Below are 17,706 nucleotides of genomic sequence, written 5' to 3'. Positions count from 1 at the left end.
TAATATTTATGTTGTCACTGTTGTTTGCAGAAAGTGGAAAGATTTCCCATCTTGATGAGAAATCTGCACATTTGGTCTGAATCTTGTAATTCATTTTGGTTTTCTGTTTCGGAGTGGAGAAAGCTGACATTTTCCAGGCAGCTCCGGCTTTGGCTTTGGAGGGATCCAGACCCAGGGGATTCCAAGAGAATTTGTTCCTTGCACGTTAGCCTGTGGCTAAAAGATGGTGAGAAAACCTTTCCCCATCTACCCTAAGACCCAGGGCATGGTGGAGTGGACGCTACAGGGGTAAATGGTGGATGGGCCAGAGAAAGTCAGAGATAGCCTGTCAGCAAGCTCCAGAATTTCTTTTCCATCTTTAGAACCAAATATATATACATATATGTGTATATAAGTACACACACACACACACACACACATATATATATATATATATATAATACAAGCCATAATTTATGGTGGCAGCCGTTTAGAGGTGGCACTTGTAGGTTATAGCTTACTACACATTGGATTGTAATGTAAGGATGTCTTGGCCCATTCCCTCCCCATTGGGATCCAGATGCTAAATTCTCGTGTAGGGAGCCTAAACAGGTTGTGCAGGGATTTATGTAGTTTATAACTCAGCCCTGAAACAAGAAAAAAGGGTCAACACTGTGTGTTTTCCATCCAGAAAGCTGCTAAGGACCCTAATTTAAAATGAATAAAGCCTTTCACCAGCCTCCATGTTTCCCTAAATCAATTTGATCTGAGGTGGACATGTGTCTTTTTTGCACTTTCCTACTGGCCACAGCACTCACCTAAGAATGCTTCCTTGAGCATTCCTGTTTCCAGCAGAAACCTGAGGAGTGAGGGTAGGAGACAGCGACGGGAAGTAAAAAGCACACCATAGCTTCGAAGACAGTCCAGTTAGGGCCAAACTTTCCAGAAACCAAGGAGTCAATAACAACAAGCCCTTTGTTTGGCTTTGTTAGGGGAAAGCTATAAACTCTGCTTTTTGAGGGTGTTAGAGGGGAAATACAGTGTGTGTGTGTTGGGGGGGGAGTGGTTATTATTTGGAAAGAGGCTTCATGAGAAAAAACAGGGTTTCTGTCTCTTATCCAAGTGTCTCCCAGCTTTGGCAACAGAGAGCTTGACTGTGATAGGACTGGACAAACAGGAATGGTGGCCCTTCTAGAAACCAAATGTTTGAGTCCTGCTCCTTTTTGACTAAAATAAAGGCTGTCCTTTCTAACTCTAGACACCACAGGCTGACCCATCATTGTACTCTTTAATTCTGCAGCAGGCTGTGAATTTATATACTTTGCACAAAATCAGTGCTGTCCCTTTTCTTCCTGGCGATCTCTGACACTAGACCCTCAGGCTCCCGTGGTCCTCCTGCCTACCCTCTAAAAAATCACAAGATGTAAGTGAACCATAGACATTAGAAAGCAATTAAAAATATGTGACTTCCAAGTTCATACTCAACCTTATTCACTGATCTGGGCAGAGGTGTGTTGCCAAATAATTTTAGCAAACAAAGGATAAAAGAGCTTGGAGACAGAAGTGACTGAGTCAATTTCCCTTCTCCATCTTTGCTTATTGTTTACCTTCTCATTGGGTTTTTTTTTTCTTTTTGTAAGTGATACATTCAGTCAATTGGAAGGCTCCTGAATTCTTTTGTGTGAATGTTGTTAAAAAATACAAATAAATAGAAGGTCAATGGTGAGAGCATTTCCACAACTGGTGCTTTAAAACAGATTTTTTTTTTAGGAAGCATTGTTGATTTGTACTTCTCTTTCGTTGTTGTTGGTAAATCCTGGAGAAAATGTATATCTTTTCCTTTAAAGTTCTAATTCAAGGCATGGTGTGAGAGTTCTGAAGGGACTTTGGGACTGCGGTGAAATTTCGTTGTCATAGAAACTGGAAGGGAAATAGGCCCAGCTCACCTGGGACTTGAACACTGCAAAAGCTAGATTTTTTTTTTTAAGGGAAAGGACTCTGCAAGTGAAACAAATGAAAAAAAACCTGTATTTTTAAAACAAAATTTCAAAATGGGAACTAAGTAAATTTCTCCACAGACCACTTGGGTCATTTTTCTTGGCGGATATGGTTGTCTGCTTCATGGTTCCTGATTTCAAAATCACACAGATCACTGAAGAGAACACAAGCTCCCAAAGTCCAGATGATAACCTCACACCGTGATGATGTGTGGCTTTGTGAGCTGATGGGGTTTGTTTTTTTTTTTTTGCTTTTTTTTTTCTGGATAGGTCTGGAAGGACATTCACACTTGTTATCAATTAGGAATGTAGCAGACTAAGTCTTGTAGCTTGCCGTTTTCTGATTTGGGGAACATTGGAACGCAGGGTCAGATCACCTTCAGGTGGTGTGTGTGGCTGCAGGAGAGCCCAGAGCAACCAAGGGGATTCTGGGCTACTTCCTGCCATTTTTAAGCCCAGAGCAAGACTACTGTGTACACCAGGGGTCACTGCTGTATCCAGTGCCTCTTTGCAGGGTGAATGCTACAGTAACTGAAGGACTGTCTTATAAACCAGAGCCCAGTTGTCATTTCCCCCCATGGTGGTGGAGAAAGAAGCTTGTGATAAAAAACATCCAACTTCACAGATTGCTGGGGGTGGGGGGGTCAGTCATGGTCCTGACCAGGAGAAGGCTGGTTGAAATTCCCCAGACCTGAAATACAATCACTTTTCAAATCACATCTAATCGAATGCACATTATCGTCACCCTTACAAAATATTTACTGGGGGAAAAAAAAACCATGAAGTTAACACATTGCTTTCTCTTCACAGATTCTTTTTAAAATTTTTCCTCAAGTGTAATCAGAATTGTTTGAAAACAGCGGGAAACCCCAGGGACATGAGACGATTTCAGGTAAGGCGCCATGACTGTTAAATATGTCATCTGGTTTATCTGGTTTTCCCCTTTCTTACTTCTTTGCTTTCTTTTCCTCCCTATCATGTACCTTCCCTGCGAGCAGTGCAGAAGGTGACTGGCCAGGGAAACCATGGAGGGGCTCTTCATTTTGTAGTGTTTAGGATTTCTGCTTCTATTGCTAAAGCCCACGGGAGAGGCACCAACCTATGCTGGAGATTCGATTTTAAGCCCTCAGGCTGCCCCTGCCACACTCAGCTGCCCACAGCAGGAACTGGGTTCTTGATATTCAACCACCTTGGGATTTTTCAAAGCAGCTTGTCTTCTTCTTCTTTTTTTTTTTTTTTGTAAGCAACAGCCTGTGTCTTCCTACCTCCCGATTAACTATTCAGTGGTCTCTCTCTTAGCCCATTAGAAGGCTGTCGCCCCAGTAGCCATGGCCACTTTAAGACCTCAGCATGACAACAAGACCCAAGGGACTGTGACCCAGCTGCCCGGCAGTTAAATCTGCCACCAATTTTATCACCCTGGCCACCGATGTACTGAGGAGACGAGCGAATAATAAAAAAAAAAAATCCAACAACAAAAAACCAAAATATGGCACAAAGCAAAGCTTGTTGGGCTGGGTCTAGGAGAAGGGTGCCAGCCCCGCTTGGCACACCACCTTTCTGCTTTGAAGGTTCCACACTGAATGCTCCAAATGAGTTTCTGCTGCTTCCAAGCACAGGAGCTGCCTGGATCCCATTCTCCCTGGAACATGGAAATGTGGCTTAAACAATGGTGTTTACACTGCAGACTTTGAAGGGAGAGCAGTGGGGACAGCTAGTTCACCAGCTCCTGGGTTGTGAAGCCATATAGGGGAGTATGGCCCCTGCTCTCTCTCCATGTCCTGGGCCTGTACTGACTGCTGCCTCCCTCCCTCCCTGCCTAGCCAACAGTAGGAAAAGGAAGGGAAGAAGGGAGGAAGGGGGAGGGAGAGGGAGTGGGGGAGGAAGGGAAGGAAGAGAAGGAAGGGGCATACAAGATACCAGTGAGAATTATTTTGAAAAAAATCCATTCATTCATTCATTCATTCATTTTTACTACATCATGTTTATCAAGAAATCTTACTGTGACCTAAACACTTTTTGGCCTAAGTATAATCATAGTCAACATTCTTATCAGGCTCTCTTTAAAAACTGAGCCCTAGGGCTGGGAGTTTGGCCTAGTGGTTAAAGTGCTTGCCTAGCATGCATGAAGACCCGGGTTCGATTCCTCGGTACCACATACATAGAAAAAAGCCAGAAGTGGTGCTGAGGCTCAAGTGGTGGAGCTCTAGCCTTGAGAAAGTCCAAGGACAGTGCTCAGGCCCTGAGCTCAAGCCCAGGACTGGCAGTACTTAATTAATTAATTAAGCCCCTTCCCTCTCCATAGGCCTTTCTCTTGCTGAGTGATACAAACAAAACTACAGTGACTCTTCTTGGGAACTGAGCAGGAATGTTTTCCCAGGAGGAAGTCATTGTCTTCAATGACAACAAAATGGCTGTAGCCCAAAAGCAAGTGAATCTTTTTGGCCAGACTGGGATTGGAACTCAGGAACCTTGCCTCTTGGTTAGGCAAGTGCTCAACCCATGGCGTCAGCCTAAAAGTGAAATTAGAAAGAATTCCCAAAGTGCCATATTGAAAATGAAAGCTTAGCTTCCCTTCTAGAAGAGACGTGGGCAGAGGAAAGGCGTGGGCAGCGTGTATTGCTTTTCTACCCTCTTCTCCCTCATTATCTTCAAAGCAGGTTAGAAGTGAAGAGTTCTAACGAATGAGAAGGCTTTGTAGAGGAATGTGTGCTCATTTTATCGCTTCCAGATTTTAGAAATAGGTTCGTAAAAGAGATGTAGGCAAACTGGCCTCTACTTCCTCAGTTTCTCCCTGAGCGAGGTTTCTCCTTCTCCTGGAGATGTTCCTTGTTCAAGGACTTGCACTGTTGGGCTTCTCAGCCCAGAACACACTTGACATTTTCAGGACTACAGGAAATACACGAAAAGCTTCTAGAGCCTAGGATTATACTATTTCAAGAGTAAAACTAGTGTTTATGAGCCATTTTCGTGCACATTTTTCTAGAATGAAATAACGTTAATTCATGTACCCTACAACCCACAGTTTTAAAATCACTCTAAAGTATACAAGTTGGTGGCTTTTAGCCAACTATCTGTCATCACCACCGGACTCCAGAAATTTCCATCCCTCTGAAAGTTGCTCCTGAAATATATATTTAACTCAGAGTAAAGGGGGCAATCACTTTTTATCATATAGACAGTTACTTCATTTACTGCTTTTGTTAAATGATAAAACACATGTTTAATATGAAGGATTATTATGATTTTGCTGGTCCTGGGACTTGAACTCAGGGCCTGGGTGCTGTCTCTGAGCTTTTTTGCTCAGAGCTAGTGCTTTCACACTCGAGACACAGCTCCACTTCTGGCTTATCTTTTTCTTTGCGATTAACTGGAGAAAAGAATCTCACAGACTTTCCTTCCTGGGTTGGCTTTGAATTGCAGTCCTCAGATCCCAGCACCCTGAGTGCTCAGTTTATAAGCATGAGCCACAGGCACCCAGCTAAATGATCCTTTTATGGAACTTCTAATCTGAACAGTAGAAATAAATCATGAAGTCAAGAAACCCCTCCCTCCTCTTTCAGGACTGGCATAACTTGGACTCTTTTTCTAAAAACTATGGAAAGAGACACAATTATATTAAATGGATCCCCAACTCTAAATGAATTCGGCCCAATTTTGGGGGGTGTTTGAACTCAGTGCCTCGCATTTGTTAGGCATTACTCTACGACTTGAGCCATGTCTCCAGTCCCTCCTGCTTTAGTTAGTTTTCTGAATATGTTTTTGAATTTTGGCCCAGGCTGGCCTAGACTTTGATCCTCCTATTTATACTTCCTGTGTAGCTTAGGTGTCCAAAATACAGTAGGAACAACTCAGAGACAGGCTCCACCTACAAGGTTCTCACAAGCGAGTTGGCCTTCATCCTAGGGAGAGACACAGAAAATAAAGTGTGTGAGTGGGTCTCATGACAGAGATGGACTTCTGTGTGGTCTCTGCCGGATTAGTCTGCAGAGAGTAGGATCTTGTCTGCTGTAAGTGCCTCCATGTTGCCTGTTGAAAATCAGCCCTGTGCTGGGTTGTGCCTGATGCCCACCACTATAAGGAAAAGTAAGTCTTTTTAGAGGCTACCATGGCATCATCTTTAAGGCCAGCAGGTCTTTTTTTCATTTCCTGTTCTATTTTTATTGTGTGTGTGTGTGTGTGTGTGTGTGTGTGTGTGTGTGTGTGTGTGTGTGTGTGATTTTCAATTGCATTTTATTGTCGGGGTGACATAAAGAGGGATTACAGTTACATTTGTCAGGTTGTGGGTACATTACTTCTTGAACATTGATACCCCTTACAATGTTTTTCTCCCAGTTTCCCTCCCTCTACCCCCCAAATGACTTATTTGTAAAAGAAGAGTTTTGCATCGGAAGAAAGCACCATCCTGTGAATACCAGGTGACTTTGGCCTTAGTAGCCTGGACACATGTCCCATCTCCAAATCCTTTTTTTTTTTTTTTTGCCAGTCCTGGGCTGGCACTGTCCTTGGACTTTCTCAAGGCTAGAGCTCTACCACTTGAGCCTCAGCACCACTTCCGGCTTTTTTTCTATGTATGTGATACCGAGGAATCGAACCTGGGTCGTCATGCATGCTAGGCAAGCACTCTACCACTAGGCCAAACTCCTAGCCCCTCCAAATCCTTTTTAATGGATGCCATCATCCCAACACAGCATTATAAGTTTCTCAGCTGCCATTTACTGACTTTCCTGAGAAACCTTTGAGCGTCTCAGATTCACCCCTTAAATGGCTTCCTCTTTTTCAGTTAGACCCGTCAACACGCTCATTCTCAGTTTGCACAGTGATGCCAGGGGGAGGCCCATGCTCAATGCATGCATTTCTTCGCCTCAACAGATGAGTACTGAATAAGCATAGTGGGCGGGTACCTTTCTACTGTAAGAGAACTCACTTCTGAGTTAGAGATGACTCGGTTCTGGGTTTCCCACAAGCCAGGGATGGGCTGGTAGACGGGGCATCTTGAGGGAACTCGGAGGGGCAGAGAGGAAGGGTTTGTGCTTGCTGCGTTGTACTAGACAGGTCTGTGGGAGAAGCCTGCGGTGGTCAAGATGAAGGAACGTATCAGCCCACATGGTTGCTGGCTGATGTCTGGGAGGTACTCAGAGGCTTCAAGGAGCTTTGTGTCCATATTTCAGCGTGCTGGGTATCCACAACCGCAAAGAACGATGGGAAATTAACATCACTGACAGAGACACCACATCCACACAGCTGGGCGCTAGCCATTACTGGATTTGACTAAATGGTGTGAGAGCAAAGGGCACGGCTACTCAGGTCTTGAAACAAAGCCAGGATCCATCCAACAACCCCTTAGCATTTTTTTTTTAAACCCTCAGCTCTTATATAAAACTTTTTAATGGCACCACCATGTATTTTCCTTAAATAAAAATTGTTGAATGTTTCTCTCACACCCATTGGAGAGAGAGAAACGAGAGTTTAAATTAACTCCAAATGGTAAAAAATTTAATACAGCCCCAGCTGCCTGCAGGTTTCCTTAGTTCAAATCTCTCAGCCTGAGAGCTGCCCCAGCTGTTGGAGAACTTCATGTCTCCCTACCATTTGAAAGTTGCTGGGCTACCAAGCAAGAGTTCTAATGCACATAATAAGAATGAGGTGGCGGCGGGGGTCTCCAGTTGTGCTCCATATCTGGCTGTAAAGCCAAGCAGATATAGTGCAGGTAAAGAAAGGATCGTTAGCTACCCGGAGACTAGGAAAAGCTCTGAGGTTCTGAGGGTCTTTTCCTCAGGTTGATACTTTAAGTTTGGAGAACACTGTGACATTCTCTAAGTGTTCCCTGCAGGCACAGGCCTTCCGTGTTCCTATCTCCAACTCCTGGTGTCTCGAGTGGCATAAGAATCAGGATGCTAGAACTTTTGACTGAAGAAATGTGTTTTGTGTTCTTGGTGGGAGCGACATGGGCACAGGTCATTGCCTAACTCACCTTTAGGAAAGAGCACGTCAGACTTGAGTTCGATGAAAACAAATACTCAGCTATCTTAGGGGACTTAAATGTTGGCACTCCACTCTTTGCCTGATCCCACTCCAGCAGAATCAGATGTAGAACATTCTGGAACACAGAGCTTTCTTAGTTCTGCACGGGCGGTACATGTGTTCCTTGGCTGCTTCTGAGACCTTTTTGCTTCTGATTTGGGGTACAGGATAGGTGATTCATGGGGTCTTCAGGGGAATGTTTCGTGGAGGAGAATGATGGAGCCAAACTTTGACTTGCATCTAGCACGCTCACTCTATGGTTCCCCTGGGGAACCCCAAACGTCTGCTGGTGAAATACTGCCCCTGGCATACATCTTAGGAGGAAAAGCAATATGTTCAATGAAAAGGACCCGAGGTGGGATGGAGCAGCAAGTGTGTGTAGCCTTTGAGACGGATGAGTCACTCATACAGCAGAAGAATGGCTGTCAGTCCCCCCCCAGTGCCAGAAAGATTTTTTTAAAAAGAAAATTGGCACATTATTTCTGTACATGTTCAAATGGATTTTAAAAAGCAGGCTCTGAAAGGTATTCAGTGTAAATCACACCCAGCAGATTATGCCAGTAGAAACCTCTTGGCTGTGAGATTCTACTTCTGTCGGATGGAATTTCTTCTCCTAGGTTCCTGCATCATCATCTCAAGTTGCTTCAAGTTGTAGAACTTAATGTTGTCCATTTCTGAGGCCTTAGCTCAACTCTTACTTTCTTAATGAAGACATTGACTCCTCTTTTCAATTCAAGTTGGTTCTTTGGTCCCCTAGAGAGTTGAATGGCCATGTCTTTGAGTCCTTAAGGGTCCATTACTGTACAGTAATATTTGCTCAGAGATAGTGTCTCTTGTTTGCCCTGCTTCAGTTCATCAACTCAACTGCATGATAGTTTCCTTGGGGGCAGTGACAGTGTTTTCTGCAAGCCTACATAACGCGTACCTCAGTGCCGGGAGGCTTGAAAGATGCTTGAGGAATGGCTGGAACGTATCCCTGTCTGGTTCCCTGAGAAAGTGCCTTCTTAGGACCTGTGTCATTAATGTCACAGTCCCCACTCCTTGGTGTCCACAATCCCAGAATGCTCTGAGTCTGTCTCTATGGTGACCAACATTGTATATGTGGAACTTGATACTTCACTGAACAGAAAATTTAGCCTTAGGGAGTGTGAAACAACATCTCTCCCTAAGAATTCTGGGACGTTTTAAGAGACAAAACCTATGCTTGTGGGGTAGGTGTTTAAAGCTAATTTTGGAGACTCTGGAGTCCAGTAACAAAGAGGAATCTGAGCTTTAAATCTGGGTTGGAAATTCGATGTGTGCCAAAAATGAACAGATAGGGTGAAACATGACAGTAGCCAATTTGTTTGTTGGTAACCAGTGTTCAGCTAGTGAGGGCTTACACCAAATTGTTTTGTTAGATTTTCCCTGTCAGTTTTGAGAATTATCCAGGGCACAGAAACATCTCACAGTGTGGATCCTCAGCCAGGGTCCCGAACATAGCCAGAAGTCTGTCTTGATTTTCTCTGTTGCTTTAATGGTCTCCTGGTCTCTTTCCTTCTTCCACAGGTGGAAAATAAAATCCCATATACACTTATACTTTGGGAAAGCTGAAATAACATATATGGCAACTGAACAGTTATAAAGGAAAAGCACATCATGAATTTAATTCCATTTCCAGATGTAAAATGTCATAAAGAATTTTTTTCCATACTTGGCAAAATCACAGGAATTTTTGAGACCATTTTATTTAGCAGGGTGTATGCATGTTCCTAAGTACGGTATCAGAGAGCCTTTGACATTGAGTGTGTTGTAAATGCCATGCGTTCCGGCTTTCCTGAGACCCCACATTGAGCTCTGCGATGTATGACCCTCCTCTGAAAGGCGAGAGTCTGGTCTGTCTAGTGTAAGCTTTGCTGTGATTTCAGAGCAAGAACTCTGAGCCAGTGGGTCAGTTCCTACTGACTAAAGACCAGTGACATTGTCATGCGTTTCAAAAATTGTGGTCGTTCTCCCCAGCTTTCATTGATGTCTCCAGTTACCCTCCCTATCTGTGAGGAAGGAACACCTGGAGATGAACTGAGGAAGGGAGCCTGGTAGGCGGGCCCTTGTTGGCTCCTCCTCTGACAGACATAACTAACATGATTATGCAGTTAGAGAGGGATAAAACCATGAACCCAAAGACATCTCGGAGTAAGGGGTAAAAATAACCCGAGGATAGGCCCAAGTCAGTGTCATCATAATCCTCAGGTGGAATGCTCTCCCAGGTACCCAGGAATCCACTGTCCTGTTGCAAAGTTGGCTCTCCCGGCCAAGAGTGGAACCCCGGGCAGACTCCCACAGCGGCCTTTTATGGGCAGGAAAGAGCTCTTTACAACTCAGCTCCTGCTTTGTATAAATTATTAGAGGGAGAGACGTGAGGAAATGTTGGGGTAATGAAAAGAAAAATAGAAATTGAGAAAGCCAGTCACTTTTCCTGAGCACTTTCACCAGCCTGCCATTCGCTTGTAGATTCTGAAATCGTTCTTGTGCTTTCCTAGGGGAGAGAGCGATACTGTATTTGTGTGTATTTGGCGGCTCTCACTGCTTTACAGTTAAGGTCAGTGAGCTCAGAATGAAACCCAGACCCGTCATTCTCCGCTTGGTCTCTTCTTGAGCTGCCCTCACAAAAACTTTGAGATTGCAATCAAATCAGAATAAGGAATGGCAACGTAGATGAATAAATAAATAAAAGCACAGACCACTTTCACTTTTCAAAAAAAAAAAAAGGTAAGCAGTTCAATGGATCCTGACGTCTTTCCTTGGAACCCTGCTTGTCACTTTTGCGTGGCAAGAACGTGGAGGACAGCAGAGGTCTGCAATGACTCAGGTCTGCAGGTTCACCATCAGAGTTTCGAGCTGAGGTGCAGATACATCAACTATGAGACATAAATGTAAGTTGTCACGAGTGTCACTAACACAAACCCGAGGTCCATCCCTCACCAATTATGGACATCTGTATTCCTAATTTGTATTCTTCAGGGCTGTGCCAGCTGAATGGCACTTTCACAGGAGCTTGATAGCCTTGGGGGAAAAAAAATGAAGAATCACGTTTAGGTGACAGGAAACACGAATGAGGCATAGGAGTGCTGTTGTATGGAATCCTCTCCCCTACATTTGTTACAGTCCCGATGAGCTTTAGCTTTGGATACCTCCAAATGGCACCTTTGCCCACACTGAGTTTGCTGCTTTTAAAGCAGTTTATGATTTAGGAGAACAAGTGGAATTGATGAAGAGCGTTGGTGTAAAGATGCATACAAATAGTTAACAAGGTAATGGTAAGAAATGTTGACCTTGATTTGTTTAGCTAAGATGTAAAGATTTTTGAAGGTCAGAGGTGTCCTTGTGTAGTGTTTTGGAGTCTAACTGTGCCTGACCCTCTAACATTAAGCTGCTGTGGCCTGCAGTTTTGAAGAGTGAAGCAAACCAGGGGGAAAGGGAGAAGGGGGAGAGAACAGGAAATGGAGTGAGGTGTTTCAGGAAGTTGTCAGGGGTTGACTGATTGATTCCAGATGGAAAAGGTCAGTCTCCATGACCCAGGAAATACTCACTAGGGGAAAGAAGTTGGCTTGGGGAAGGGAAAGGCCTGGGAGTGAGATGATGTTGGAATGCACATTTCACTTCCTTCAGTCTTAAAACATTTAGAAATTTTAACTTCTTCAAATAGAATAATATCGGGGTTGTCATCATTCATCAGGAGACAGTGAAAGAAGTTCAGTTCAATGCAAAGCTTTGACTGAAGAAGAAGTATCTTCACCATCCTAATGGAGTTCCTTCTTCCAGAAGTGGAAGCAGTGTGAATAAAAGTCAGAATGGAAATACACATCTGCACACAGAGGCACCGAAACCAAGGCGTCCACATTCCTGTGACGGTGTCAACAAATTAAATCCGTTGTATTTTTCAAATCAAGTTTGATTGGCATGCTTTTCATGGAATATAAAAAACTGAAACTTGCCTCTCCTCTGTCTTTCTGTCTCTGTCTCTGTCTATCTCTCTATCTCTGTCTGTCTCTCTGTCTCTGTCTCTCTGTCTCTCTGTCTCTCTCTCTCTCTCTCTCTCTGTATATATATATATATATCTTTACACACATTTGGACATAATTTAAAATCTTGTAATAAATTTTGCAGACACTGAAATAATTCAGGTTAATTCCCTTGCTGTCACGAGAGGCCGGTACTAGCCAGCAAGAGATTAAAATTTATTTCCATTGTTAATAGAAAATAATGAAGTGCATCTGAACCAGCAGGGTATGTCATTTGGGAAATGTTCACTTTGGAAGTCAGTCTCACTCCACCCAAATGGATCATGATGAAATCCGCTGGCTCGGTGAAAGCCCCTTATTCTGTGGCAGGAATGTACGAGAAGCACTGATGGATACTGGGCCAGAAGTGCGAGCCTGTCTCCTGTGAGAGAAAGTGCCCCAAATCCATACTGTCCTAAGAAGGGGTTGCAGGTCCCTTCTCTGGGCTAATGTCGGAAGCCCCTTTCCTGGTTGTCATGTGGGGTTTTTGGCTTGTTTCCCAGAGATGACTGCCTTTTTTTGGGGGGGAGGCTGGTGGAGTGGGGTGGAGGTGTCTGTCTGCACTCACAGTTATTAATCGTGGCCCAACTCCTCCTCTCATTATTTTCAGTGGTACACAGACACACGGGCACTGACTGTACCTCCGTAGTCACCTGGACCCCGTGACCACAAGGTCCAGTCTCTTGCTTTGGCTGTGACATGATCTTGCATTTGCCACGATCACTCTGATCAGGACTTGTGCCAAGACTGATGGATGGCTCTGTTTTATGGTTGCCACCACATGATAGAACTCTCTAGAAGGACTGTGCTCAGATGCTAACCTGTTAACACAGACACAATTGAAAACAGACCCAGAGCTCGATAGACGGCATCCCTGAATTGTGAGCAATTATATGGGTGATAATTTTCTGAATGACAACCGAGGTTTCTTTAAGTTTATTCGTTGAGCCCCCAGGGCTTGTCCTAATGCTTGCCATGTAGTAGGCCCTCAGTGAGGATCTGCTGAGTTGAGTGATGGAAACTCCTGTGTCTGTGTGGGATTTTATGCACTTCCTCTGCCTTGGAGTGAGGCAGAATGGAATGATTTGTGGGCTTCCCTCAGACAGACTGCGCTACACACTACAAGTGTTATAAACATAAGAAGAGATGCCATCTAAAATTCCCTTTAGGGCAAAACAATAGAAGTCTGAGATGAGTGCTCTTTTGCGTGTTTTGGGGTGGTGGTGGTGGTTAGAAGCAATTAGGGAGGGGTATATGACCATTTTCTAGAGAAGTTATTCCATATTGTGAAAGCGATGTCGACTGTACAGCTAAGTCTCATGCACTTCGGGGCCTGTAATTTTTACCAAAACCACCCCACCTCCAAACCTACAGCCACCATATCATTCAGAGAAAGCAGATGGTAAGACTTGGACAAGTCTTGAAGCCACACAATGCGACCTAGAGAGTCACCACACCATTGAGTCTGTTTTGCTCGCCTTAACTTACCCGTAATAACAAGGTTTAAAATGCCACTGAATTCATTCATATTAAGAGGTAAGGCAGGGTCAGGTCCCTCCCCCCTTCTTCATTTAATGAGGAACTAAGGGGTGGCACAACAATTACAAGTAGAATATGAACAAATTACATTTGGGGCATAGGCAGGAAGAGTGATTTGGAAACACTGCTTCTCATTAAGTGCCTTTTCAATGCCCTTCCTCCAGCGCACTATACACATTCATGAGCAGGATACAACAGGCTCCTTTCTATAAAGAAAAATAATAATCCCCATGCTTGGCTGAGAAGAGCTAAGACATGGTTTGCCATGTCCTAGGTAGAGTCTGTGGACGGTAGATGACTCCCGGAGCCTGTCGGCTCTCAGAACTTCTGTCATGGGAGAAGTTTGCAGGTAATAGCATCAGGTGTGTTCGTGACTGGTCTGATGGGGCGGGGAGAGGCATACAGGATATAAACTCATTGTAATTTGGAAGATATTGAGTACATCGTGCATGATCTCATGCAGGCCCGAAAGCTAGGCAGTGTTATTTATGTTTTACAGATAAGCTGAACTGAGATTGAAAACATTCCGTCATCTGTCACAGTTTCCTGGTGGGAAGTGGCAGCTTAGGATTTGGATCCATTCTGAGTCCAAATTCTTGTCCTTCTACTGTGCTACAACCTCCCCTCCCTTTCTCCCGGTTAGAGACCAGGTTCCCCTGCTCCCAGCAGTGAATCCTGGGAACTGTAGCTTCTCCCCATTGACCTGAGCACCTTTGCTACTGCTCCCGAGTGGGACGGGACCGTGTGGGTGACCATCAGTGGGCATCCTGGCACCCAGCACATTTTGGGGGCCCCTTCTCCTAGGGTGGAGAAGAGACCTTCCAGCCGACCATTCCATCCATCCACAGTGGCTTCCACAGTGCACACAAGCCAGCACCTTGTGTTTAAGTTCGAGGCCCTGCTGGGAATAACAGCCGAGTCTTTTGATAGGGAGCAAGGTTTCTGGATCTCACAGGCAGAAGGCCAATTTCCCAATCTTGTGACACAGAGATTGAACACAAATGTATGACAATACATGGACTGAGGGCTATCTCTCCCCACCCCCAGGAAGCTTTTCCAAAATTCCAGGAGGGGAAAGTGTGTGGAGCTAGTAAGAACATAACTCATTCCCAAGTTCTGTCCTGTCTCTTATTTGTCATACAAAAGCCTGATGAGAGGGAATTCCGGGACATTTAGTCCTCTGTTCTTCCCCTTGTACTTTAAATGCAGGTTGTGTTGTCAACCACGGTGAATGTGGACGGACACGTGCTGGCTGTCTCGGACAACATGTTCGTTCACAACAACTCCAAGCACGGGCGGAGAGCTCGGAGACTCGACCCATCAGAAGGTAGGAGCATAGCAGATCAATGGAAGCTTTCTACAACTTGCCCTGTTTGAATTTCAATTGTATGTCTCAGCATCACCTGGAGGAGGCACCCCCAAACAATGTGGGTTTCTGTAAACACTGAAGCCTGGACCATCACAAACCCTACTCAGCTGCCAGCCCCAGCGCTCCATTTCCTGTGCCTTTGTCTCCCCTCCAGCGCTGTGTTTTTCTTTTTGCATTTCAGGCAAACGCAGGCCTATGACATCTTAGTTAAACAGGGACGTTACCATGCCAGACATGTATGAATAAGTGTCAGATGTGTCCTTAAACAGATTGTGGGCAAAACAAAACAATGTGCCGAATGAAACTGACACTAATTGATTTTTGTTTGCTTGGACAAGAAGAAATCACAAGCAGCTCTGGGTAGCTTTCCAAATGCATTAAAGTAATTAGAAATACTGGTAACTGTTAAACTTCAGGTTGTCCAAAAAAATTAACGTATATCGGTGAACGTTACTGACAAACCTAAGTGAATTCACCCTCACTGGCTCCACTTCCCTCTCCACTCCTCAGTGTAAGAAAGCCTCATAATGCAGAACGAATGGCCAAGTTAGGTTACTATTCCAGTGTGATGTTTTCCTATATTCTGCCTACCAGCCTATACCCCAGCCTAGCCCTTAAAACGTATCTTGTATCACTTTAAATAGGAATTAATGAACTGAAAGAAAATGATTGAATCAGTAAAGAATTTGGAGTGGTGTTAATTCTCCCACAGTGGGTACTGAAAGGAGAGAAGCAAACCCCAGGGTTGAGAGCTAGGAGCCCCTCGAGTTGCTTTTGACTGATTGAATGTGATTGACTGGCTGTTCAAAGGGGGCTCGTGTTTTTGGACTCCTGCCAAAGTTCTCCTCCACCTTTGACCTTGTCAACTTTGGAAATAGAGTGATGGATTGACTTTAGTTATGGCCTGAAAACCATATTGGGTTCCTATTGGGATGGGAAGTCAGGAGGCCTTGAACACAGGCAGGAAGAGAAGAAACCCCTTCCTACAAAGCAGCGAGAGTGATTCGAAACCACCTCCTGATAAAACTGGGAGGAAAACAAAGAGAACCTCAGCTATGGCAGCTTTTGCTTTTTCTCCTTTCCCCAGGCGCATGAATGGGCCTTGGAAGTCTCACCATCACGAGGCAGAGAAGGTGGGGAGAGGAGAAGGATTTACACTTTTCTAGTGTGATCCACTTACAAAAATAGGGGTGAAAGCAACAGAGCTTTAAAAACACCCTTTGCACAATTAGCCAAGTGTTTTTGCTTTTTTTGGGGGGGGAGGTACAGCTCATTAGGCTTAATGGCCTGGTATAAAACAAACAGCATCCAATTAGGGAAGGGTGGCCTGTCAACCCAACACGACCTGAACTTCTTCACATGACCCAAATCTAAGCTCCAGGCAGCCAAGGACAGAGCTGACGTCCCCTTTCCTATCTTCTCAGCCACCCCGTGCATCAAAGCCATCAGTCCCAGCGAGGGCTGGACCACAGGTGGCGCCATGGTCATCATCATTGGCGACAACTTCTTTGACGGCCTCCAGGTGGTGTTTGGCACCATGCTTGTGTGGAGTGAGGTAGGTAAAGGGTAGCTTGGTTCCTCGAGCAGCAGCTTAGTACCCAGCACCTACTGAACTCGCCACCTGAGAGGGGTAGAGAAGGTGAGGATCCCGGTTCAAGGCTAGCCTGGGGAAAGTGGGTGAGAAACCCTCTTAGCCATGAATGAAAAGTGTACACATGGCGGATCACAGTCCAGACACGGCCAGGCGTGAAAAAGAGACCAGGTCTCAAAGACAATGAAAGCAAAAGGGCCTGAAGGTATGGCTCGGGTGGTTGAGTGCCTGCCAAGAAAACCCAAGACCCTGAGTTCATACCCCAGTACTAATTTAAAAATGGCACACGTACATTGGAACATTACATAAAAGTATAAAACAAAAAGTGAACATAGGGCCTGGATATTGGATTCTGGGAGAATGATGACAGATACAATAGAATGGGATTCCACCATTGAAAACGATGATTCAGAAACATTCTTCCGAGAGGAGAACTCTGCCTAGGCTTGTGCCAGAATGCAAAGTGGTCACAAATCAGGACAGCTCCTGGCCAGGGGTAGGCTCCTTCTGTGACACCCGGCCCTGGAAAGGTACTGGAAGGGAATCAGATAATCCTGGTTGTCTTCGAGTTGTGCCACATTACTGTCCTCTAGAGGTGTCTGTAATTTTTTCAGTTGTCTACATTGTATATGTTCTACTTTTATTATAATAATAAAACAACAACCAGAAGCATTGCAGAAAGTTAGATCGTGGTGCCGAGTTGGGCTTGGAAATTGCTGGATGTGTGTGGTTCCTGGCTGGTGGCTGCTCTAACGGTACTCTGTCCCCTCCCCCTTCGTGTCCCCTCCTCAGCTGATAACCCCTCATGCCATCCGCGTGCAGACTCCTCCCCGGCACATCCCCGGAGTTGTGGAAGTGACATTATCTTACAAATCCAAACAGTTCTGCAAAGGAGCCCCCGGAAGGTTCATTTACACAGGTACGTGGCCAGGTGATTCCCTGGAGGCTGGGTTCACCTTTGCTTTCCTTCCCAGCCTCTTTGCAACCAACTTTTCTACATCTTTGTATAAATAGTAGACATTGAATGAGGAAGTGTAGACTCAGTTCTAGATTTGTGCAGAGAAGCAACGTCTTCCTGCTCTCTAAGACGCCAGTGACAACTCACTTGCGGAATCTATCCTTACAAATTTAGCTTGGGCTTCACTGTATGCAGGCCGATAACCGCTG

At 44.9% G+C, this 17,706-nt stretch overlaps 1 protein-coding gene across 1 annotated transcript in view; it reads left to right on the top strand.

Annotated features, from left to right (window-relative positions):
• The window catches only part of Ebf2 (EBF transcription factor 2), a 177,101-nt gene that overhangs the window by 127,212 nt on the left and 32,183 nt on the right, over window positions 1–17,706 (top strand). The window contains exons 7-10 of the mRNA XM_090353621.1: window positions 2,787–2,868; window positions 14,789–14,906; window positions 16,373–16,503; window positions 17,332–17,458. Coding sequence (XP_090209747.1) covers window positions 2,787–2,868; window positions 14,789–14,906; window positions 16,373–16,503; window positions 17,332–17,458 — 458 coding nt within the window. The remainder of the gene's footprint in view (window positions 1–2,786; window positions 2,869–14,788; window positions 14,907–16,372; window positions 16,504–17,331; window positions 17,459–17,706) is intronic.

This window comes from Megascapheus bottae, chromosome 20, assembly GCF_031878675.1.
Source record: "Megascapheus bottae isolate mThoBot1 chromosome 20, mThoBot2.hap1, whole genome shotgun sequence".
In the NCBI taxonomy this organism is placed as follows: domain Eukaryota; kingdom Metazoa; phylum Chordata; class Mammalia; order Rodentia; family Geomyidae; genus Megascapheus; species Megascapheus bottae.
This window is presented reverse-complemented; position numbering and strand designations above follow the sequence as displayed.